We start from the raw sequence: 26,623 nt of genomic DNA, 5'->3' as shown, positions 1-26,623 counted from the left end.
ACACTCAGAGCTAAACCTAGAAAGGGCTCTGCTAAGAAATGGTCCATACAGAAATCAGAGCCAGGCACTATAAGTCCCTAAATAAATACAGAGATTTGCAAACTATAATTACATAAAAAAATTAGAACATGTTTAATTAATAAGTAAGTCATTGGATTTCAGCCTGAACAAACTGTGTTATTCTTCTAGCCAGTGTCACTTGTAGAGCGTTTCAGGTATTATGATTCAGCAATGTTGCTGCGCATTATGCTTTACTGTGATCAGTACTGGAAACTGAAGTGCATTTTAGTCATCTCATCATTTATAATACATGATTGCTATAAATAGAAGACAATACTTTCAACCATTTGAGAGACAAGATGCTGGTAGAGAAGTGTATGGATATGGATATGCTGTGTTGTTTGGGCTGTGCATTTAGCTTGATGTCCGCAATGTTTAAATTGGAGCAGTAATAATAAACTGATCGATGAGCACAGCTGCTGGAAAGCTGAGGACATCACTCCTTGCAAGGTCTGGCATGTTTTCAGAATTACCATAACAACAATCTCCAGCCATCCCAGCTAAGCAGCAGCAGCAGCAGGTCTGCATGTGCATTTCCCTTTTAAGAACACTCAGCATTGCTTCTCTCCTCCCTTTGTAAGCTGTCGGTTTATTTTCTTGGGGGCTGCCCACAGTTCATCACTGAAGGAAGCAGCTTTATTTCCAAGAGAGAGGCAGTCGGGTGATAAAACCATGTTAATCGGCTCAAGATAATTTGTTCAAGCAGGAAAAAAAGGAGAGAATTAGCTTGGATCCTCCGTGGCTTAAGCAGCAGCTGAGGTCGATCCTGGGAACGTAAAATGAGGAAGAATCGGTGGTGATACAATGCAGACAGTCTGCAATGGAAATGATTCTGCTGGAGAGTGAAGCAATGAAGGGTGAGCGTATGGAGAAAGAAGGCTTCTGATCTCTACATACTACCACATCGCATTTAATAAGAGCTTCACAACGGACGCCGCAGTGGAGCCCAGAAGGAAAGCCAGGGGCGCTATGAAGGACAAAGACTTCATGCCCAATACAGAAAGGGGTAAACCTGCTACATACACTGGTGACAAGAAAGCAAAAATGGCAGCAAAGACCAACCAAAAATGGGTGAGACTGGCAACAGTGTTTGCATATGTACTTTCTGTATCGTTGGCAGCCATCATTCTAGCTATTTACTACAGCTTAATATGGATGCCAGTGAGATCCGGTGGTGCTAACAGCAGCAATGCCAACCACAGCCAAGTCAATCCTACTTTGCCTCACAATGATACCACAACACACAGGCCTCAGGCCTCTGATCTGGATACTGCCAGTCCGGTGACGGGAACAGCAAAGGGACTGAACCACGTCAAGAGGTCTCTTGAGAGCAGACAAAGCTCTGGAGCAGAGGAACAACATCAGATGTCTGGGAACACACCCAAAAAGGCAATGTTTGAACGTTCAGACCTGGAAATGAAGCAGTCTGAGGATGCTTCAGATGCATTTAGCACAGACGTGGCTCAGGATTCTGACATAAACAAACTGGTTTTAGATGAGGCTGATTTTAATGCAGGAACAGAGAGGAGCTCCACTGATTTTGAGAAGATCAGGGAACAAAGCCATTTCAAGAGATAACCAAAGATTTTGGAGATAATTATTCCACAGGACGTGTTGTATCCATGTATGCATGGGGGTGTGGATATGACAACAAACCCCGGCCTTGCCAGAGACGTCTGCAATGCATTGCCATCCCAACCGTCATAGCAAAGGAGTACATCAACCATTGTGTCTGTGGACCAAAGTGAGCTCATGACATCAGAAGATTAGCCTTTTTTTGCCATGCATGTCAAGCCTCTTCCTTCCTTGCATTGCTTTGCTGAAAAATAAGGGGCATTCAGCATTCATAAATACAGTACATTAGTTTGGAGTGGGAGAGTAACATGCTAAACACAATAACATTTCATGCATTCTGCACCTGACATGTATACAATGTTTCATTGTCAATAATTCATAGGAAAAATGTCAGTGTCTGTAGCTCAGCAGTAATCTAAAGCTTCTAGATGCATGAGGCCCTCTGGACACTGATGAGTTCCCCGCCTCAGCTAGTCATTTAGATCTAATGCAGAATCCTTCACCATTTTATTATACAGTACATTATCTTTCTAAAGTAGGGGATTTGAAATCTAGATTGAACAACTGTTAGGGATTTCTGTGCATGCCTTATTATGGAAGGTTTAGTGACTAAGCTGTAGTCAAAGAAAGCTTTTTAGCAACTTAATGCAAATAATTAGCACTAGCAACCTATAAAGACCAAAATCTTTTGACTTACTGACTATGTAATCTACTTCCTGCACTCCGTTGAAATGAATGCTCTTGGGTAAGATTTGTCTTTAAAGGGAATTTATATGATAACTTGAAATGTCCTCTCTTGTGGACCAGCCTGAGTGGTGACATTGCTGGGTCCCTCCATTTATATGGCCCAGACAAAAACATGTATTGCTGAGCTTCCTTTTAGGGAGCCTGAGATGGTGCAATTGGATGTATTTACACTTATCTGGGGCTTCCTGAAGCCTCATGGGGTGCGTGGGCTCCGTCGCTGTCCTCTCCGGCCGCTCTGTTCGCTGTATATTGATCACGGTAATCTGGACGGCTGCGCTCTTCTGTGCATGCGCGGTCTGGCCACACGTGCACTCCCCATCATGCTCTCCCAGCTGGGAGCGTTCTGCGCCTGCACAGTAGTACTGCGCTGGCACAGAAAGCTCCCAGGTACAGTAGAGTGGAGGGGGCTTGCGCACGACTGGCCAGGTTACCGGGATCGATATTAAGTGAGAGAATTCGAGGGAGCCCACACACTTTATGGGGCTGAAGGAAGCCCCAGGTAAGTATAAATACATCCAATTGTACCTTTCCAGGTACACTTTAAGGACATGTTTATATTGTATATGCAGTATATAACATTTGTTCAGTCCAATACTGAAATTAAGATTTTTTATCAGGTCAATATAAAATATTGCTTATGAATATTTCATATATTCCACAGCATCTGAGGCTTCAATAATCCTATGAGATCTGATTTTTAAGACTGATGAGCTATACAGAAATTACTGACTCTTCCTCCTAATCACATAATTTTACTTGGTCCCACAAAGCAAGTAATAGTTGTCCTTTCAAGTGACACTCCAGTGGAAAGAAAAACGTATGATATAATGAATTATGTGTGCAGTACGGATAATTAATAGAACATTAGTAGAAAAGAAAAGAGTCTCATGTTTTTATTTTCAGGTATATTTTATAGCATTGCATCATTGTATCATATTTGCAATGTACAACCCGCACTGTATTTTAAACTATAAAACAGAGCAGGGCTAATGACCCTTTTAACTTCCCTGCAGTAGAAATCATATCTGAAGTTGCCTGTCACTGTTTCTTTGAAGTTTAAATGCCTCAGAAAACAGTACTGTAGCCGACTAAACTGGTCTTGGTCGGAGAGCTCAGAGAAGCTCTTTTCCATAGATAACAAATGAAGTTTCTTAACTCTTCCTGTACTGTAAACAATATGATACTGGTTTCTTTGCTTCTAATGTTCTTTTTCTTAGCTGTACTAAACATACAGTTAATTATCACATACGTTTATTTTCACCTCAGATTCCTTTTCAGTCTCGAAGCAAAGGCAAGTAGCATGCTATTTGTTGGATATACAGTATTAGACAAATAGAAAACGGTATGCTCAGTATTTCATATTAACCAGCATGAAAAATACCAAGGCCCTTATTCAACTCACTTTTTCTCCTAAGTTTTCTCCTTACCAATAAAATAAGCCACCAGCAGTACATTTTCACCTACTTGTTGGTACTTTTTCAATTGCAGAGTGCTGCAAAGTTATTTTAAACAAAAGATAACAAAAAATATCATAAGAGAATACTTAAGAGAAAAAGTGAATTGAATTAAGGACCCAAATGAATAAATGTATAAATAATTACTATATATTCCCTTTAAAGCAAACCTGTGATCTCACACACAGCATAGGCATTCTACCTAGATCCCATAATGCAAAGTGTGTTACCTCTGAAGCCTACCAATGGTTGGGTGCATTGCCATAGTGGTGGTGGTAGGGGAAGGGGGTATGCTTACCTTTGTCTTTCAGAAAGTTAGAAATAATAAAGTCGAAACCTATCATTTTTTATTTTGGATAGTGTGAAAAGAGGTTAGAAACCTTATTCTTCACTGCTGTCAGTGTCCTCACTGGAGGTATCTCCCCTCAATTACTGTGCCTGGGACCTAAGTGGATCTTTGTGCCTTTAATATGAAAAAATGCTGGTCCTGTTGGCAGGTAATTAGGCCTGACAATAGAAACTTGTTCAGGATTTTCACTTTTTTTATTTTTTGCTGTTTCTGTCCCTCTTCGAGCTACTTCTGTACTTTCTGAATAGACAGAAAGTGAGGACGAATGGACAAACAGGACAGCAATAAAAACCCAAATAAAGTTCTAATCCCCTACCAAGCTATCCAAAACTGCAATCAAAACTTTTCCTGAACTTGGGCTTTTAGTATTTTGGAGGCCCTTGGACAGTCTAGAAGCAAAGAAAGAGACAAAACAAGAGATATTATGGTCCTGCTGTTCTTAGATCTGTAATGAATTAATTTATTGGGTAGCTGAGACTACTGGTACACTTACAGTGACTCTCGTGGAGGCACAAAGGGCTGATAACAGAGATACTCTTTGTAGCACACCTAATCTAGTGGATTGCAGTAACCAGTAAAGGTACACATTACATGTGGGCCACCTAACATCTACCCACCCAAACGTATCAGTCTTCTATTGTATTTCCACCTCCAGTACAATTATATGGCTGAGTTAATTCAAAATCAAGACAATATGGCTCTGCTTAGAGCTACAAAATGATTACGTTCCGGTTGGTTTAAGTCCATGCAGGACACCATGACAGCATTGGCGATGTCTGTGGTGGTGATTTACTGAAGCATTTGTGCAGACAGGAAGCTGTGTTCTCTTCAGTCATTGACATACATGATTTGATGACTATAACAAACACAGCATGACATCAATGCACGCCCCTGCAATGTGTTTGACACACATAATATGTAGTAAAGAAAAAATCTTATATCTTCATTATCATACCTACAATTTGAAATTTTATATATGAAAATGTGTTTAAAATATATCATTTTAAGGATAATTGGTTCTCCTAATCAGATTTCTGGTAGATCTTCCTTGACTTACCCAGTCCATTAACATATGCACTGAAGAAATGGTTAAATTACCGGTAGAGCCATTTTTCATTAACTATAGAGCTTATTTATGCAAGTGTGAAATTCACATGTTCCACCTTTACTGCCTCGTTAGTTACTAGCAGTAACTCTGACACATTTAAAATACCTTGAAGTTACTGCTAAATGTTATTTCCATTTGGCGTTTTACATCTGTGTCACACTTCCTGGCATTAACTCGGAGAAGGCCCACTGATTGATTAGAGATGATCAATTTAGTGTACATAAATTCTTTGGGGAGAATTCACAGAAAATTGAATCTATTTAATTAATGGGCCACTATCATAAACAATTGTAAAATGTAAAATACATACAGAAAAGCTGTATGTTTGTCCCAATAAAATGTACCGTACTATTTTTTTCTTATGTTGCTGTCACTTACATTAGGTAGTAAATATCTTTGCATAAATCCTTTCCAGGGGGTGCTTTTGTAAAGAGCAAAGAAAATCCTGAGAATCCCCTATGAGGGCTTGGTCTAGTCCAAAAAAAAGCCTGGTTTTTACTACCTACTCTAAGTGGCAGTGACATAAGAAAAAGTAATTTATAGTGCATTTTACTCTGGGACAGATGTGCAACTAATATGTACAGTATGTACTTATACTGTATGAACAATTTTTCTAGATAGTGGTCCTTTAAGGGACTGATTTGAAAATCAACAACTATCTGGATGCCATCATGTACTCATCACTCATTTCTTCTACCTGTTTGGTTTACCAAAAGCGACTCAAAGGTTAACTAGCATTGGTAATAGCGCCTAGGCCCTATAAATATATTGCCCCACCTCCCTAATATATTGTATTGCAATGGAGAGTCTATGGGAGTTTAATGGGGACAAGTTTATCAAATTTAGAGGAAGTCACATGTCATTGCTCGGCATATAAACAACATTCTTTACTTATACATCACTAAAATCACATAAAGACAAACCTAGATAAAAAATAAACAAATATCTGGACCGTTGGAATCCAGAAAGTTCGGTACAATTTAAAAAGACTCTGTAACTAAAAAAAGTTCCCCTGGGGGGTACTCACCTCGGTAGGGGGAAGCCTCCGGATCCTATCAAGGCTTCCCCCGTCCTCCTGTGTCCCACGGCGGTCTTGCTGCAGCCCACGGAAAGCACAGCCGACAATTTGTCAGGCTGTGCAATATTTATCTTTGCTGGCTCCAGCGGGGGCACTATTGCGGCTCTTCGCTAGGAAATAGGCGGAAATAGCCGATCTCTGTCGGGTCCGCTCTACTGCGAGGCGCAGGAGACTTGCGCCTGCACAGTAGAGCGGACTAACAGAGATTGGCTATTTCCCCCTATTTCCGAGCAGAGAGCCACTACTACGCCTGCGCTGGAGCCAGGAAGGTAAATATTTACATCCCCACTTTTCGGAGGGGCACAGCGAGACCGCTGTGGGACACAGGAGGATGGGGGAAGCCTTGATCGGATCCAGAGGCTTCCCCCTACTGAGGTGAGTACCCCCCAGGGGATTGTTTTTAGTTACAGATTCTCTTTAACTGTACACCATATTGATCAAATAGGAAAAAACTGCCAACAGATCTATTTGGACATATCTTTCTATCTGAATGACTAATACCACAAATGCCTTATACAATCATCAGAAATTAAAGTGCTAAAAGTTAGTACATCAAAGCAGAGCATATAGCGTTTCGTGAAGGACAAAGCTTCACTTCTTCAGGAGTTGTTCGGCACTTGACAGACAAATCATCCTTTCCACCGCAGGTACACTTGAAAAAAAGCGGGTTTCCAATTTACTTATTTAGAAGAGATGAAAATCCAGTCTCCTGCAAATCATAGTTTGCTTAAATTCATAAACATCCACCTCACAGGGTAAGGTTGTTTGATCTGCTGTTACTCAGTACATACACACAAGATCTGTTGATGAACAAATGTGAGTCCTCTTCCCTATTTCTCTACACCCATAATTAGCACATTGAAAAGACAATTCAAATTTGTAATATAGTAGTAAAGTAGTATGGAGATGGAACCAACAGAGATGTATCAAGCAATATATGAAGACTGGAATGACTCTCATGGAGCCTGGCGTAGTGCAGGAGACTGTGATTTTTCATCTCTAATAAATAAGTAAATTGGAAACCCGCTTTTCCTTTCAAGGGTACCTGTGATGGAAACAATGATTTGCCTGTCAAGAGCCGAACGACTCCTGAAGAAGTGAAGCTTTGACTTTCACGAAACGCATCGAGCTATACGCTTGGCCTTGATGAACTAACCTTTAGCACTTTCATTTCTGGTGATTGTATAAGGCATTTATGGTCTTAGTCATTCAGATAGAAAGATATGTCCCACTAGACTCATTGGCAGTTTTTTTCCTATTTGATCAATATGGTGTCCAGATGTTTGTTTCTTTTTTATCTATATTTGTCTTTATGTGATTTTAGTGATGTGTAAGTAAAGAATGTTTTTATACGCTGACCAATGACATATGACTTCCTCTATAATTGATCAATTTGTCCCCATTAAACTCACATAGATTCACCATTGCAATACATGTTTGGTTTACACAGAAAGCAAAAAGTAAGGCTAGGTTTGTATTGAAATCATTGAACTTTTACTAATATGACCATGTGTGACTTCCTTATTGTCAGATGAGTCAGGTTTTCTCATTCCTTTGACTTCAAACTCCAGTCCAGACATACATGTTTCAAATCATCTTTCCCTCCCCAGGCTGGCAACACGTAACAAAACAAAAGGCTCCAAACTTACCTAATTCCAGGTCTCAGGCTTGCACTCGGCTCTTCCCCTTCTGTTTGACTAATGGTGGCCACTAACGGTCCAATTTCTAGCGAAAAATCATTCGAGCTATCAGAAATTCTGATCTGATTGGTTGTAAATAATCTCAGTTGATGGCCACAATCGATTATGAATGATTATAAAAATAGTCATCCAATTGGATTTTCGTCAAACCAAAATTTGGATTTTTTTTTTGTTGGTTTTGGTAGATAGGAAGCAAAGATTGGTTTGTTGATGGTGTAGTGAACGATTTGTCTTCCGATGAAAATTCGATCAGTTTGAATGATTTTTCGCTAGAAATTGGATCGTTAGTGGCCACCTTTAGACAATAAAAGGGGCAGCTGTGTTACTGACATGTGGGACCTCGGATACATTACTACAGTATGTTTATCATAGAATTGGGGAAGTATTGGAGCATTTGTTTAATCTTTCCGTGCTTACTGTGGCCGGCACAAGGACTACATTTTGTTAGTCTTGGTGTGGGTTGAATTAAAACATGAGTGTTTTAATTTACCCTGAAATAAGCCTAAAAAATAAAAACTAAGCATATAAAAAGTCCAGTCAATATGATGAGTGTAACAAAACATTAACTGAATATTGTTTGAAAAAAACATGATTTTTGTTGTTGCAGAATTACACCAACAAAAAGTATTACTGTTGCTTAAAAAATGTCAGGAGGAACTTGGCCAGAGTCAGGAGGGAACATTTCAAGCCCCCAAACTGATATTGCAATGTGATGGATGGCTTTACTGTGCAAAGGGGAAGCCCAACTCAGCTGATTTTAATCTGGCTTCCACTCAAAGCAGGTCAGTTATAGTGCTAATAGAGTAAGCACCAAGACTATGCTAAACACATATTTTTGGGCGGGAGGGCTAAACAAATAAAATTCTAGAGAGGCTTGTGGTCACCAATGCTAAACAATAACCTTATCAACCCCTGCATGATGCACATGTGGACAGTGATGCATTGGATGCCAGAGAGAAGAAAGCAAAAGGTGAATATTTGTTAGCGTTATTGGTTAGGCTTGGATGCCAATTTGGAGGGTTGGGGTACAGTGGGGAGAGATTAGCTTTAGACAAGACAAAACACAGAACATTTATATTGCACTTTTCTTCTGGTGGACTCAAAGCGTCAGAGCTGCAGCCACTAGGGCGCACTCAGTAGGCAGTAGCAGTGTTAGGAAGTCTTGTTCAAGTTCACCTTGCTTTAGACGTTAAATTTAGAAGATTAAGATTAGAAATCGGGGTGGGGTTAACATTAGAGGCAAGGTTAAGGTTTGATGTCAGGCAAAGGTTAACATTACAGTGAAAGGTTAGGATTGAATGTCAGGCAAGGATTGATGTTATAGGGGGATAGTAGGATTAGACATCAGGTAAGGGTTGGCATTAGAGGGGAGGTTATGTTTAGGAATCAGGCAGGGGTTAACATTAGGAGGGAGGTTAGGATTAGGAACCATGCAGGGGTTGATGCTAGTGGGGAGGTTAGGTTTAGGCATCAGGCAGGGGTTGGCTTTAGATGTAGGTTAGGATTAGAAATCAGACTGGGATGACTTGGGGGGCTAATGTTTAGTTCAGGCATCCAGCAGGAGTTGACATTGGCGGGAGTTTAAGATTAGGAACATTGACATTGGGACAAGGTCAGGATTAGGCATCAGGCAGAGGCTGACTTTATAGGGGTCAGGATTAGGCAGAGGTTGACTTTATAGGGGAGATTAGGATTAGGCATCAAGCAGAGGTTGACTTTATAGGGAAGATTAGGATTAGGCATCAGGCAGAAGTTGACTTTAGAGGGGAGGTTAGGATTAGGCATTAGGTAGAGTTTGATTTTAGAGGGGAGGTCAGGATTAGGCATTAGGCATAGTTTTACTTTAGAGGGGAGGTCAGGATTAGGCATTAGGCATAGTTTGACTTTATAACGGAGGTCAGAATTAGGCTTCAGGCAGGAGTTATTTTAGGTGGGAGGTAAGGATTAGGCATAAAACAGGGGTTGATGTTAGAGGGGTAGGTTATGGTTATAAAGGAGTGATTTAAGCACTAAAAGCCGCAAACACCATTACCTACCGAAAACCCAAACGTTTTGTGCATTATCATAAACTTAGATTATACTGGAAGAGGTTCTTCAGGGTCAGTTTAATCAATATTGGGGAAGATTTGCTATAGGATATAAGATTCCCAAAGCTCATTTGTTGCCTCAGACATTCAATTCCGTTTTCAAGAGAAGTGTTTAAGAATCTGGTAAATAATTTGTAGCATTTATGAAATCATCCAATTGGTGCAACGTGACGAAACAGGTGTTCGTTTTATATAAATATGGCAAAAAATTTGAATAAAGTGATACAAAATAACAGAGAAAGAAAAGTTACTTTTTGATACAAATGAATTTTTACAGATAGTGGAGCTCAGGTATGTAAACAGTTAAATTGTACACATGTGTATATAAGGTGTACAGTGTATATATTTTACATCCTTGTATAAGCGGATGTGTTGATATCATGTGAATAGTAATAAATCAGTGACTTGTGGCCAACAACTGTATAAATGTCTGATTTTCGTACATGTTTTGCAAGGAACGCAACTACTGTAAATATCATTTTAATAGTTAAAACCTAGGCAAAAATGACCACACGGATTTCCAGACCCTCTTTTTTAAAACATCGACTTTTTTAAAATGTGAACTAGCGACTACAAAAATATATTATTTCTACATCATTTGACTAATTCATGCTAAATTTTAGGAGCGTTGTAAGATCATTCTTTTTATTTTTAGGCCTGAGCAATTTTTTTTCAATAATATTTTTTAATATTGATACTGAAAACTGAAAATAAAATAGTATACAAACAAGAAGATAGAATCCACTTAATATACGCTTTAGAGGAACAAGATTCCAAAAGGAAAAAAACACAAGGATCAAGTAGAGTACAATAATAATATAATCACAAATTGAGCATAAATCGCGAGGCATGCACATTTATTTTACACCCAAGATGAGGTACGTACTTTGGTCTGATCAATTGTATGTTCCTAATTTTCATAAAAAAGCCTAACATTTTTTATTTAAATGGCCACTCCATTCTCTGAAGTCTGTATTTTCTGTGAATACAATCATTTTCTTCTGAAAAGTATGCTTTAAAAAGATTGTCTTGAAATCTATACTGTAGGTGATCACCTTAACAAATATTGGAGGCATCATCAGGGTGCGTACATCAAAAAGTGCACCAGGAAAATATAGGCGCCGGATGAAGCTGCGAGTAGAATATTGGCAATGCTGCCGATATTCTACGATTGGGCTCTGGGTCATTACCAATATTCTATTGCTTTACCTAACCCTCCTCTCACACTAACCTTCCCGCTATTTACTCCTAATGCTAACCCCCCTTACCTACTGTTATCCAGGTTCAAAGACACTAACCTACTATTACCTAATCCTAACATTAATCTACGCCTACACAGCTACATGAAGTAACTTACCCTGTTGCCTCCATCTACATTGAAATCCCCCCCCCCCCCCCTGGTGAGTGCCTAACTCTAACTTTGTAAGCCTGACGCTCAAACAACCAATAGTTGTAGCCGATCGTCTACGATTTGCTACAATCAATAACTACTGTGTAGTAGCCCGGGGATGCCATCAGGGCATCACAAGAGGGACAGATATATGAGGCCTCTGGAGAGAGACTAGGGCAGTGCCACACAGGGCCCAGCTGGCAATTATGCTCCTGTGGCATGGCCCGGTTAAGCCACAGAAGCTTTGCATTCTGCTGTAGCAGGCTGCCAGCATCCCTCTCTCCCCATGCCTGGTGATTGGAGACACACAGCAATGCAGATAGAGGATGTGAATTGGCTTCACCCCTTTTTGCAGTGGCTCCATCCCTGTATTCATTCCCTTTGCACCCATACACAATGTCCCTGTCTCCTGGAAATGTATCATTAAGGATGGAGGAGGTGATGGCCGAGCTACAGGAACAAGCCCTGCCCCTTGCACGTGCATGCAAGAGGTGTAAGGAAGAGAGACCAGAAGGAGGAAGTCCACCGGACCCACCATCTGATGACCAGGGACGGTAAGATCTGTAACACCCCCCCCCCCACACACACACACCTTTTCCTGCTGTCACCCCTCTCACTGTCATCACTGCTTGTCATTCTTTCCAGCTGTCATCGCTGCTCGCAACCCCTTCCTGGCCCATCACTACCTGCCTGCCACTACAATCTGCCTATCACTACCTGTCGGCCATTACAATCTTACTATCACTACCTGCCAGCCACTACAATCTGCCCATCACTACCTGCCAGTCACTACAAGCTACCTATCACTACCTGCCAGCCACTACAACCTTACTATCACTACCTGCCAGCCACTACAACCTTACTATCACTACCTGCCAGCCACTACAATCTTACTATCACTACCTGCCAGCAACTACAATATATCTGCCTATCACTACCTGTCTGACATTACAATCTACCTATCACTACCTGCCGGCCATGACAATCTTACTACCACTACAATTTACCTATCAATACATGCAGCTACTACAATCTGCCTATCACTACTTGCTGGCCCCTACAATCTCCCTATCACTACAGAAGGCGACAGATGAAGGCAGAGTAACATGTCGGTTTGTCCATTCTTCTCCGCTTCAGAAAATGGAAAGATTTTATATGTAGTGGGAACCTAGTATATATATATATATATATATATATATATATATATATATATATATACACATTATATATACATACACACACACACACACATATACACACACTCACCCTGTTTCCCTGAAGATAGGTCAGGGTCTTATATTAAATTTTGCAGTGTTAAAGGATACCCGAGGTGAGAGGGATTTGGAGGCTGCCATATTTATTTCCTTGTAAACAATGCCAGTTGCCTGGCAGCCCTGTTGATCTTCTGGTATAAGGTCAGGGGCGTAGCAATAGCCATAGCAGCGGCTATACTGTAGGAGCAGTGGGTACTTGATATATTCATTGTTAACTTTCTTGTGCTCCTCCTCCCTCTCACTTGCAATGAAGAAAGCATAAGAATGTAAATTGCCCAATTAACTCATATCCATAGTGTAGAGGCAGGTGGCATTGCTCGAGAGTGCCTGCATCTGAGGGCTGAGCCAGCTGAGTCAGAGTACCTGATCTGCTGCAAGCTTGTTCAGGATGTATGGCTAAAAGTATTAGAGACACAGGATAAGGAGGACTGCCAGGCAACTGGTATTGTTTAAAAGGAAATAGATATGGCAGCCTCCATATCTCTCTCACCTTGGGTTCCCTTTAAGGCTTATTTTCGCAGTAAGCGCAAGATGACATGAATGAGCGGGCACAAGTGTCTGCGCAGGTGCAGAAGAGACGATCCGCTGGCGGGTAGCCGATCCATTACAGACGGCCAGCGGGACATCAAGGAGGACCAGGGATGCGGTGAGGGGCTGAAATGGCTACTAGGGGCTGGAAGAAGCCCCAGGTGAGTAAAATAGATTATAATCGTTTGCCTTGGGAGTCCTTTAAGCAAACAAATAAACATTTATTCAAATATAGTCATGTCATCCCATTATGGAACATCATATAAGTCTCCAAACACTGAATTACCGTACCGAATTTCTTGTGACTTACCGGTACTTTCTTTTTCCATGTACAACACTCTACATTTACAGAGAGCCTGGCACTTGCCAACCCTTAGGGCTCATTCACACTTATTTGCGGTGCTGTCCGTCATGACGCATTGGGCATAGTGTCCACATCGCAGGGAGCATAAAAGTCTATAGACTTTCATGTTATCATTCACACTACAATGTGAGTTCCCATGCGCTGCATTATAACTAAGTTGGGATCATCCTAGCACAGGAAGCATGCATTTTTTTCAATGGAATGAAAGCTGAGATTAATCGTGTTGTAAAGCGCTCTTCCATGCGTTGCAATGCATGCAAGAAATTGCGTTTTTGCATGCTTTGCCCAGGGTGAAGGAGCCCTTATTGTTTAGGGTCTTGTGGAATCCTTGGTGTGCAATTCTTTTGGGGGTGTCTGCTTCCTTGGTGAAGGGTCTATTTGTCCTGCTGCATTCTACTGCCAATTAATTTTTGTATACCATAGCTGCCTGGACACTATTTTCTGAATTGTAATTAGTGCTTATTTTTGGATTAGGGCTTATATTTTGAGCATCTTAAAGAATCCTGAAAAATTATGCTATGACTTTCAGGGTAGGTCTTATTTTTTGGGAAACATGGTATATATCATGGCTAGAAAGGCTTCAAAGAAGATTAAGGGCTCGTTTCCGCTACACATACTGCGGTGTGATCATCTCACTGCATTCAAACTGAAGCTCACATAAGTCAATGGAACAGTTTCCATTGACGTGGATTTCCTGACACGAATCGGCGCGATCTGCCGTGGAGGTAATGATGGATACCATGCTGCAGATTACCGCAGAATGCATCCGAGTCCCCACTGCCGCTAACAGGAAGCCACATGACGTTGCATCTGGTTGTTCGGACTGAAACGCTTTTAAAAGGGAGCTAGTGGTGGACTTACCACTTTCAATTGTTTCACAGGATTCTCCTGCTTCTTCAGGCAACAAGTTATGGGAATATCTGTGGACACATTATTTGCCTGAGAAAGCAGGAGATTTCTGTGAAATGCGTTGCAAAGTGGGGGTTTATTTATCTGATCTGTGAGAAAACGCGGAAAAGCCGCCGTGAGTACTCAGAGCAAGGCGGCTGATTCCGCGTCCAACACGGCAGGTTGCGTGCGTGGGTCTGCATCCACTGGCACGACGGAGCGCGAGGAAACCGGCGCATGCTTTGTGGACAGGGCGGCGGATTCCGCGTCAGACGCGGATGTTGGCACGCATAGGCATAGTTCTGACAGTACTGCTGAACGCGGAAGAACCGTTGTGGTGATATATTGGGGTGCGTATGATGGAAGGATAACAGGAACATATTCTTCCATTTTTTCTGCCTGTGTTCCATATAGGTCGGCTAGAAGGGAGCTGTGGCCATTGATTGCTTGTATTGTCTTGACCATAGGAAATGCTTTGAGTTTCTGCTAATGGGATTATCTGCCTGGCGTTTTGAACTCAGGAGACGGCCCATTGTCTCAATACACAAAGAAAGCCTAGGCAGGAAAAGTCTAACACATGTCAACTTGTGGTGAAGAAACCCTATTTCACTGTGAGGAAATTAAATTATTGGAGGAAGTCTTTTCATGTATGTGGGCTATAGTACATTTAATGTGGATGTTAGATCTCTAGAAATCCAATTATGACTGAGGATGTAATTAAAACCTAGTTCCTCCCCTCCCCAAGGAAGTTGCAGCCTCCAGGCGTAGCTCAGAGTATAAAAAGCAGAGGCAGATGCCTAGTGACTATCTGCTCTTGGAGTTAGCGCATAGCTAGAGTTGATCTCGACTTCTGGTCGAACAAGCGGCATGCTCCTGCCGACAACGTTGAGACCTTCAAGTTGGTAACGTTTTTTTTAATCCCCATTTTTATTTTACGCAAATATCCGTGTGTGTTATCTTTGTAACTTTTATCTTGTAACTATTTTTACTTTGTCTTTTTGTAATCTTTGTATATATTAAGTTTCTGCATTGTTCTATGTTTTTATGGAATATTAAATCATTATTTAACCACTTGCCGACCGCCTACTTCATATTGGCGGCGGCAAAGTGGCAGCCCCAGGACCACGTAACGCAGAATGGCGTCGGGTCCTGGGGGGAGGGGATTGCGGGCGATCGCGCGCGCGGACTGCGCACGCATCGCCGGCATTAGGCTCCGCCCACATGTGACGTCAACCCGCCGGCCAATCAGCAGCGCCGGCGGGTTGCAACTTTTTGAAATGGCCAATTGAAAGTGTATAATACGCTTTGTTAGGTAAACAAAGCGTATTATACACGCTGCCTCCTCCCTGGTGGTCACAGCGCTCGATCGACCACCAGAGAGGAAGGCAGCACTGTGAGTTGGAACACACACACACTGATCCTGCTCCCCCTGCACACTAATCGCCCACAGCACCCATCAGACCACCCCCTGACAGAACTGTTTGCACCCAATCACCCCCCTAATCACCTATCAATCACCCCCTGTCACTAACTGTCAACGCTATCTTTTAGATCAGGTCCTAAACTTCCCCCTGGGGGCGCCTGATCACCCCCCCACACCCTCAGATCCTCTACCCTGGCCTAGATCACCCCCCTGCCATTGTGTATATCTAATCTCCTGCCTGTAACGCTTGATTGTGCTTTGATTGGCTCCAATTGTCTCAATTGCCCTGTGACTGACTTAGATTGTCCCGTGATTGGTTTTTGATTGTCCTGTGATTGGCTTTGATTGTGCTGTGATTGGCTTTGACTGTCCCGTGATTGGCTTCGATTGTGCTGTGATTGGCTTCGATTGTCCCGTGATTGGCTTCGATTGTCCCGTGATTGGCTTCGATTGTGCTGTGATTGGCTTCGATTGTCCCGTGATTGGCTTCGATTGTCCCGTGATTGGTTTTCGATTGTCCCGTGATTGGTTTTCGATTGTATTGTGATTGGCTTCGATTGCCCCGCGATTGGCTTTGATTGCGCTGACTGGCTGTGATTGCCCTCTAATCACTCTTATTGGCTCTAATTGTGTTGTAATTGCCTTGATTGCCCTCTGATTGTCTGTGATTGTTTCTGATTGCCCCCATTGCTGTCTGATTGCCCCCTGATCCCCCCCCCCCGGTCACTATCCTAGTGATCTAAAAACAGTGTTTTTAGTATCACTAGTGTTAACAGTTAGGCCAGTTAGCTAGGCCCCTGTGTTAGTGTCAGTTAGCGCTCAGCCCACCGCACCACAGTCACTAATTAGTCGCTGATTAGCGTCATCACTGTCGCTAATCAGCATTGGTACTATATAGTATCTGTAAGTGATCATTACTGATCGCACACAGATCTATATTGGGGTCATTAGGATCCACTAAAAACGCTGTGTCTGCCGATCAGGCCTGATCGTTCGCCTGCACTTGCGTTCAGCCCGCCCCACCGCAGTGACAGAATTTTTTTTCTGATCACTGCAAAAAACACTGTACAATAGCTGTGGCACTGTAAAGATCATTTTTTTTTTTTTTTTTTTTTCAAAACTCAGTGACCACAGCTTTCTGCTCCGCAAGTACTCCCTTTTGCTAGGTAGGTGCTCTTTTTCCTGGGTAGTCTCAGAGGAATACCCCCTAAATTTAGCAGCCCACCATGGCAAGAAAGGGGTATTCCGATGATGAGGTTCTCAGGTACATGGCCCAGTCGGATGAGGACGATTGGGACATCTCATCCGACGAATCTTCTGGGTCAGAGTACGAACCTGTGGACAGCAGTGGCTCGCTGACCGATAGCGATAACGAGGTTGAGGTCCCGGCTAGAGCCAGGCGTACCACACCCCATGTCACTGGACCGCAGGTGGCGCAGGATCTGCCTCAAGGGCAGCAGAGTGGTGCTAGCGCTGGTCTGAGGTTTCATGGTGAGGCATACACCAGCAGCGCAGCATCTCCTGGACCTGGCACCAGTACTTCCGTAGACCCTGGTGAAGTGGTGAGCACCAGAAGGGAAGTTGAAACTGGTTCGGTGGCACGTGCATTAAGACCCGAGTCGCAGCCACCAAGAAAACGGGCCCGTACTACCCATAGTCTTCCAGAGGTGCTGGCAAATCCCAATTGGCAATCCCCTGGTTCCGCCGCACCCGTACTGCCCCCTTTCACCGCCCAGTCTGGAGTCCAGGTGGAGACAGATAATCTAGTAACGGCCCTAGACTTTTTTCATCTGTTCCTCACCGAGGATCTCTACGACTTAATTGTGGCTGAGACCAACCGTTATGCCACACAATACATCACCGACAACCCGGATAAGTACTATTCCCAGGCTTACCGGTGGAAACCACTCCAAGTTTCCAAACTTAAAACTTTTTTGGGCCTTCTCCTTAACATGGGTCTAGTCAAATTGAATGTATTGCGGTCTTATTGGTCTACGCGCCCAATATATCACCTGCCCATGTTCTCTGCTGTCATGTCCAGGACACGGTTTGAGATGATCCTGCGCTTCCTGCACTTCAATGACAACACAACCTGTCATCGGAGTGACCACCCTGCTTATGACCGGCTCCACAAAATTCGGCCCCTCATAGACCACATGTCATCAAAATTTGCAGATGCTTATACCCCTGAACAGCACATTTGTGTAGACGAGTCCCTCATACATTTTACCGGGCGCCTTGGCATCAAACAGTACATCCCAAGCAAGCGCGCCCGGTATGGGGTGAAACTGTATAAGCTCTGTGAAAGGGCCACAGGCTATACTTATGGTTTTAGGGTCTATGAAGGAAAAGACTAAAAATTGGAGCCGGTCGGATGCCCTGACTACCTGGGGAGCAGTGGCAAGATTGTGTGGGACTTGGTGTCACCTTTGTTCCAGGAGGGGTACCATCTTTATGTGGACAACTTCTACACAAGTGTGGCCCTCTATCAGCATTTAAAGATAGAAGGGATCCGCTGCTGTGGCACCGTGCGGCCTAGGCGCCGGGGCTTCCCCCAACGGCTCGTTAGTACCCGGCTTGCATGGGGGGAGAGGGCTGCCTTGTGTACAGATGACCTGCTCGTGGTGAAATGGAAGGACAAGAGGGACGTTTACCTTCTGTCCACCATTCACACAGACACGACAGTCCAAATTCAACGGGCAACTGAGGTCACTGAAAAACCCCTCGCCGTCCACGACTATAATGCTTACATGGGAGGGGTGGACTTCAATGACCAGATGTTAGGGCCCTATTTAGTTTCCCGCAAAACCAGACGCTGGTAATTGGGTATTTACAACAGCTTTGTTCTCTACAGTAAGGCTGGGAGAACTGGAGCGTTCCTTAAATTCCAGGAAGACATCGTTATGGAACTCCTGTATCCAGGAGGTGCCGTGGCCCAACCCCAAAATGCAGTTAGCCGGCTGCATGAAAGGCACTACGCCTTTCCCATTCCGAGTGGCCCAAATCAACGCACCCCAAGAAAACGTTGTCGTGTCTGCAGCAGGGCTGGAACAAGGCGTGACACCTCTGTTTACTGTCCCATGTCTCCTGACCAGCCTGGTCTATGCCTAGGGGAGTGTTTCCAGAGGTATCATGAGCAGATACACTTTTAGAGAGTAGGGAACTCCAAACATAGCAGTAGGCACACAAGGGTCTCTGTGCTATTTCACACTGGCGTGATGCGTTAGGGAAAATTGCCTAGCGAAAGTCACACTTTGCGGTCCCCCCCCTACGCCGGAAGTGCTTGACTTAACGCTAGTGCATGCCTACGTTACTGGGTGGCTTCTGTGGCAATTTGGGTCGGCCCAGAAGTCATGTTAGTCTACGGCGACGCAGTTACTTACTAGGCCGAATGCGATTACTGTCGAATGCTACTCTAGCGGTATTCTCTGAAGGTCTGTTTGGGGCGATGCGGTGCGCGCGACCCACCGGATACGCCAATATGCAGTGTGAACCGAGACATCAGGTTTCCAGAGACCCTAATACACAGTGCTGCCAGAAACCTCTCCTTTCACTTGGGACAAAGTGCATAATGTACTTCGCCACATCTCTGTGCGATTTGCACTTTGCATATTGTCCCATGGGGGACGACAGGTTTGTCCTCAGAAAGGTAAGGAAAAAAAAAACAAATAAAAAAAAACAGGTAAGCAAAAAAGTTAATGTTTGGTTCCCAATGTTAATGTTTGGGTTAAAAATGTTCATTAAAGTTTATAAAAGTTGATGTTAATGAAGTTATTGCTTTGCTGCTTGCTTGTTTTTTTTTGTGTGTGTTTTTCTCTCTTTTTTCCATCCTTTACCCTTCCAGGTGGACCGACCGACCGACCAACCAGCTGCAGCACTGATGGTGCATCCTGACAGAAGCATTGTGTGTCTGTCAGATTACACACAAGTCGGTGCATGCAGCGCTGCAGGACGAGATTTCTCCTCTGCAGTAAAAAAGATACGTTTGCCGAGGCATATGAGCTGAGGGGTGGTGTTGGAGCTCCTATGCTTTGGCAAGCACTTTGTATCAAAAAAGAACTCTGGCAATGATTTGTTCATCCACATTGATCGGTGTGAATGGATAAATCGGCTTTGCCAGGGCATACGAGCTGAGTGGGTGGACGTTTTTGGGTGGCAGCTCCTATGTCCTGGCAGACGCCTTCCCCTCTTTTTTTTTCACATTTTTTTGGCAGATATTTTTTCATCCACATTGATTGATTGATTGACTGTCATTTTTCCTTTCAGCCCAGAGTGCATTACCCGTATGCCCAAAATAAGGAGTATAGCAGAAACTCCTAATACTGGCCATACATGTAATGATTGCAGAGACCCTAAAATGCCAGGACAGACCCCACAAATGATGCCATTTTGGAAAGAGGACACCCCAAAGTATTCCGTGAGGTGCATGGTGAGTTCATAGAATATTTTATTTTTTGTCACAAGTTAGCAGAAATTGTTGTATGTTTTTTTCACAAAATGTCATTTTCCGCTCACTTATGACAAAAAATTTTTTTTTCTATGAACTCACCATGCCCCTCATGGAATACCTTGGGGTGTCTTCTTTCCAAAATGGGGTCATTTGTGGGGTTTGTTCACGGTCCTGGCATGTGGGGGGGTTGCTAAATTGTGAGCACCCCTGTAAAGCCTAAAGGTGCTCATTGGACTTTGGGCCCCTTTGCGCAACTAGGCTGCTAAAAAAGTGTCACACATGAGGTATCGCTGTACTCAGGAGAAGTAGTATAATGTGTTTTGGGGTGTATTTTTACACATACCCATGCTGGGTGGGAGAAATAGCTCTGTAAGTGGACAATTATGTGTAAAAAAATCAAAAAATTCTGATTTACAGAGATATTTCTCCCACCCAGCATGGGTATGTGTAAAAATACACCGCAAAACAAATTATAATACTTCTCCTGAAGGTTTAGGGCCCCTAAAATCCCAGGGCAGTATAGAAACCCCACAAGTGACCCCATTTTAGAAAGGAGACACCCCAAGGTATTTAGTTAGGAGTATGGTGAGTTCATAGAAGATTTTATTCTTTTGTCACAAGTTAGCGGAAATTGATTTTAATAGTTTTTTTTCACAAAGTGTCATTTTCCGCTAACTTGTGACAAAAAATAAAATCTTCTATGAACTCACCATACTCCTAACTGAATACCTTGGGGTGTCTTCTTTCTAAAATGGGGTCACTTGTGGGGTTCCTATACTGCCCTGGCATTTTAGGGGCCCTAAACCGTGAGGAGTAGTCTTGAAACCAAATTTCGCAAAATGACCTGTGAAATCCTAAAGGTACTCATTGGACTTTGGGCCCCTTAGCGCAGTTGGGGTGCAAAAAAGTGCCACACATGTGGTATCGCGTACTCAGGAGAAGTAGTATAATGTGTTTTGGGGTGTATTTTTACACATACCCATGCTGGGTGGGAGAAATCTCTGTAAATCACAATTTTTTAATTTTTTTACACACAATTGTCCATTTACAGAGATATTTCTCCCACCCAGCATGGGTATGTGTAAAAATACACCGCAAAACAAATTATACTACTTCTCCTGAGTACGGGGATACCTCATGTGTGGCACTTTTTTGCACCCTAACTGCGCTAATGGGCCCAAAGTCCAATGAGTACCTTTAAGATTTCACAGGTCATTTTGCGACATTTGGTTTCAAGACTACTCCTCACGGTTTAGGGCCCCTAAAATCCCAGGGCAGTATAGGAACCCCACAAGTCACCCCATTTTAGAAAGAAGACACCCCAAGGTATTTAGTTAGGAGTATGGTGAGTTCATAGAAGATTTTATTTTTTTGTCACAAGTTAGCGGAAATTGATTTAAATTGTTTTTTTTCACAAAGTGTCATTTTCCGCTAACTTGTGACAAAAAATAAAATCTTCTATGAACTCACCATACTTCTAACTGAATACCTTGGGGTGTCTTCTTTCTAAAATGGGGTCACTTGTGGGGTTCCTATACTGCCCTGGCATTTTAGGGGCCCTAAACCGTGAGGAGTAGTCTTGAAACCAAATTTCGCAAAATGACCTGTGAAATCCTAAAGGTACTCATTAGACTTTGGGCCCCTTAGCGCAGTTGGGGTGCAAAAAAGTGCCACACATGTGGTATCGCCGTACTCAGGAGAAGTAGTATAATGTGTTTTGGGGTGTATTTTTACACATACCCATGTTGGGTGGGAGAAATATCTCTGTAAATCACAATTTTTTAATTTTTTTACACACAATTGTCCATTTACAGAGATATTTCTCCCACCCAGCATGGGTATGTGTAAAAATACACCGCAAAACAAATTATACTACTTCTCCTGAGTACGGCGATACCTCATGTGTGGCACTTTTTTGCACCCCAACTGCGCTAAGGGGCCCAAAGTCCAATGAGTACCTTTAGGATTTCACAGGTCATTTTGCGAAATTTGGTTTCAAGACTACTCCTCACGGTTTAGGGCCCCTAAAATCCCAGGGCAGTATAGGAACCCCACTAGTGACCCCATTTTAGAAAGAAGACATCCCAAGGTATTCAGTTAGGAGTATGGTGAGTTCATAGAAGATTTTATTTTTTGTCACAAGTTAGCGGAAAATGACACTTTGTGAAAAAAAACAATTAAAATCAATTTCCGCTAACTTGTGACAAAAAAATAAAATCTTCTATGAACTCACCATACTCCTAACGGAATACCTTTGGGTGTCTTCTTTCTAAAATGGGGTCACTTGTGGTGTTCCTTGACTGCCCTGGGATTTTAGGGGCCCTAAACCGTGAGGAGTAGTCTTGAAACCAAATGTCGTGAAATGACCTGTGAAATCCTAAAGGTACTCATTGGACTTTGGGCCCCTTAGCGCAGTTGGGGTGCAAAAAAGTGCCACACATGTGGTATCGCCGTACTCAGGAGAAGTAGTATGATGTGTTTCGGGGTGTATTTTTACACATACCCATGCTGAGTGGGAGAAATATCTTTGTAAATGGACAATTGTGTGTAAAAAAATCAAAAAATTGTGATTTACAGAGATATTTCACCCACCCAGCATGGGTATGTGTAAAAATACACCCCAAAACACATTATACTACTTCTCCTGAGTACGGCGATACCACATGTGTGGCACTTTTTTGCAGCCTAACTGCGCTAAGGGGCCCTAAGTGCAATGAGCACCTTTAGGCTCTACAGGGGTGCTTACAATTTAGCACCCCCCAAAATGCCAGGACAGTAAACACACCCCATAAATGACCCCATTTTGGAAAGTAGACACTTCAAGGTATTCAGAGAGGAGCATAGTGAGTCCGTGGCAGATTTCATTTTTTTTTGTCGCAAGTTAGAAGAAATGGAAATTTTTTTTTTCCTTTTTTTTTTGTCACAAAATGTCATTTTCCGCTAACTTGTGACAAAAAATAAAATCTTCTATGAACTCACCATGCCTCTCAGTGAATACTTTGGGATGTCTTCTTTCCAAAATGGGGTCATTTGGGGGATATTTATACTATCCTGGAATTTTAGCACCTCATGAAGCATGACAGGTGCTCAGAAAAGTCGGATATGCTTCAAAATGGGAAAATTCACTTTTTGCACCATAGTTTGTAAACGCTATAACTTTTACCCAAACCAATAAATATACACTGAATGGGTTTTTTTTTTAATCAAAAACATGTTTGTCCACATTTTTCGCGCTGCATGTATACAGAAATTTTACTTTATTTGAAAAATGTCAGCACAGAAAGTTAAAAAAATCATTTTTTTGCCAAAATTCATGTCTTTTTTGATGAATATAATAAAAAGTAAAAATCGCAGGAGCAATCAAATAGCACCAAAAGAAAGCTGTATTAGAGAGAAGAAAAGGAGGTAAAATTCATTTAGGTGGTAGGTTGTATGACCGAGCATTAAACCGTGAAAGCTGCAGTGGTCTGAATGGAAAAAAAGGCTCTGGTCCTTAAGGGGTTTTATGACTGCAGTCCTTAAGTGGTTAATAAGCTTGACTTCTGCTGTACTAAACTAACACTCATAGCCTAGAAGAGACTGAAGTGTAACCGTGTATAAGTTCATGCCTAGTTGTATGTTTGAGCAACACTACCGTATGAAATTGTAATTGCATTGTGTGTGGGGGCGTTTGTCATACGTTGGCCTAAGCGCGCAGCTGACCCAACGTACGAACAACGCCAGTGCGAGTAGCGACAGCAGAGTGGCTAACAGTATCGTTCGGAACGACTGTTAGTGGGTCTTTGCTTCACGACAGTGTAAGATTGCAACTGTGTGTGTGTGTGGGTGCGTGGCGTTCCCGTATTTGGCCTAAGCGCAAAGCTGACCCGAATACGAAAACGCGGAGTGCGCGCTGAGGACTCAACAGCAGAGTGGAAGTGTCTAGCGAACAGCTAGTGGTGGCAGTGAGAGGTGTTCTGAGGGGTCCCAGCCTTGTTTTAGCTTGACTAAGGCTGCTTCCCCTCTCAGTCTGGTCAAACCCGCAGTCGGGAACCGTATACGCAGGCGTGCCGCGGGCCGGTTCCTGACAACCGTCACATGCTTGGACAGCGGTGCGGCTGGTTCCGCATTCAACACAGCAGAAACAGTACAACACATGTTTGGTGTGGCTGGGACTGATAGTCCACACAGGTTCAGGAGGACACGCGCGCGCGCGGAGAGGCAGAGCTTTTATGACAGTCAGAAGGGCGTCAGCTGACCAAGCCAGTCAGCTGACAATTCCAGCAGTTTTCATTGGTCCAGCACTTAGGGGTGGCGCCGGAAAGTGCTTGTGTATATATACTGGGTGCTGGTCATTTCTCTGGTGTCTGGCGTTGCGATCACTACGTGGTAGCACTCAGACCTTCTGTCAGTATCTGTGTTATTATCTAGATCAGTTTCCAAGGTGTTGATGACCAAGGAGCTCACACCTTAGTCTAGGAATCCTGTTATTATATGTGTTATTATCTGAGTTATTATCTAGACCAGTTTCCAAGGTGTTGATGACCAAGGAGCTCGCACCTTAGTCTAGGAATCCTGTTACCATCTGTATTATTATCTAGACCAGTTCCGGGGTGTTGATGATCTAGGAGCTCACACCCAAGTCTAGGCATTGTTGATTATTTGTTATGACCTTCTGCTTTCCTGACCACTCTTCTGATCTCTGATTAGGTACTTCACTATATCTGATACTCTGTTGCCAAACTCTGCTAGTCAGGATTCCGCTTCTGTCTCCTGTCTCTGTACCTTATCTGTCTGTGTGCTAACGACCTGACCTGTCCGACCTCGAGAACTATCTTCCCTGTTGGAAGATAGTTCCCAGTTCTGTCAGTGACACTTCACCTTTGGTGTCACTCACTTTCTCATCCTTTCCACTCTCAGCCTAGCTCCGCCCCTTGGGGAGCTTCAGACCAGTGGAAGGAACCTGTTCTCTGAGCAGTATCTCATACTGCCCAGCACCCTCTACGCGGGTGCTCTCCTCAAAGTATTACTGTTGCACCAAACACTCATATTACTCAGGTGTCCAGAGGTTAGAGATATATCTGATTATCGGTGTTACTGCAGATTATCAATAATCGGGTAGATATCTGCATTCTCGGTGATACTGCAGATCACCGGTAATCAGATCCTCTCTGTGTTACACCGATCGTTACATGATCAAAGCTGTTTTTGTTTTTTTAGACTATCTGTGTCGCATACCTGGAGGCTAGTCCACCACTATTATTATTATTTTATTATTATTTAGTATTTATATAGTGTCAACATATTACACAGCACTGTACAGAGTATATATTGTCTTGTCAATAACTGTCCCTCAGAGGAACTAACAATCTAGTCTCTACCATAGTCATATGTCTATGTATGTATCGTGTAGTGTATGTATCGTAGTCTAGGGCCAATTTTTAGGGGGAAGCCAATTAATTTATCTGTATGTTTTTGGGGTGTTGGAGGAAACCAAAGTACCCAGAGGAAACCCATGCAGACACGGGGAGAACATACAAACTCCTTGCAGATGTTGACTTGGCTGGGATTCAAACCGGGGGCACAGTGCTGCAAGGCGCTTACCACTACGCCACCGCGCTGCCCACACTACCACCCTTTTATACAGACTTTAGTGTATCTTGTTAGTACCTCTGTTGACCTACTAATTGTTGCATTGACTTTTTCACTAAAGGTCTATAATGGTTTTTTTTGGACCTACAAGAATACATCTTGGTGTAAGTAAAACTTGTTTATTCCTTCTGATTTAGGAAGGCAACACTGTACATTTCTATTTTAATGAAATATCAAACCAAAGTTTTTCAGGAAACCCAGATTTTCCCAAAACATTCTAATCTCCAAAAATAGTGGAAAAATATCTTTCAATAATTTGTAACATGTGGTTCGCATTCTGAGACGACCAGGCATCTCTGCATCCTTAGTACTGATAGTGATGTATCAAATAACAAAATGATCAAAAGGCAGCATAATGTGTTGCTTATGATGAAGGCTGCACTGTGCTGCTCAGGCACCTGAATTACAGAATCCACTGGGCAGAATTAGAACTCTTTAATCATTTAAAGCACACCTGAATTGAAAATAAATGTACATACCTTGGGCTTATTCAATGCCCCCATATCTAATAAACATG

The 26,623-nt window shown here is 42.8% G+C and overlaps 2 protein-coding genes across 7 annotated transcripts in view; one reads left to right on the top strand and one right to left on the bottom strand.

Annotated features, from left to right (window-relative positions):
• CCDC9B (coiled-coil domain containing 9B) overlaps positions 1-26,623 on the bottom strand; it is a 271,992-nt gene that overhangs the window by 6,712 nt on the left and 238,657 nt on the right. The gene's annotated exons all lie outside the window — the stretch shown is intronic.
• Positions 629-6,153, top strand: INAFM2 (InaF motif containing 2). The gene has a single exon (XM_068253399.1). The coding sequence runs from the start codon at positions 1,030-1,032 to the stop codon at positions 1,636-1,638; it is 609 nt and encodes a 202-aa protein (XP_068109500.1). The 5' UTR covers positions 629-1,029; the 3' UTR covers positions 1,639-6,153.

This window comes from Hyperolius riggenbachi, chromosome 9 (genome assembly GCF_040937935.1).
Source record: "Hyperolius riggenbachi isolate aHypRig1 chromosome 9, aHypRig1.pri, whole genome shotgun sequence".
NCBI lineage: Eukaryota > Metazoa > Chordata > Amphibia > Anura > Hyperoliidae > Hyperolius > Hyperolius riggenbachi.
This window is presented reverse-complemented; position numbering and strand designations above follow the sequence as displayed.

Excerpts from the sequence above, each read along its gene's own strand:
- INAFM2 (XM_068253399.1), top strand. The coding sequence starts at position 1,030 with ATGAAGGACAAAGACTTCATGCCCAATACAGAAAGGGGTAAACCTGCT.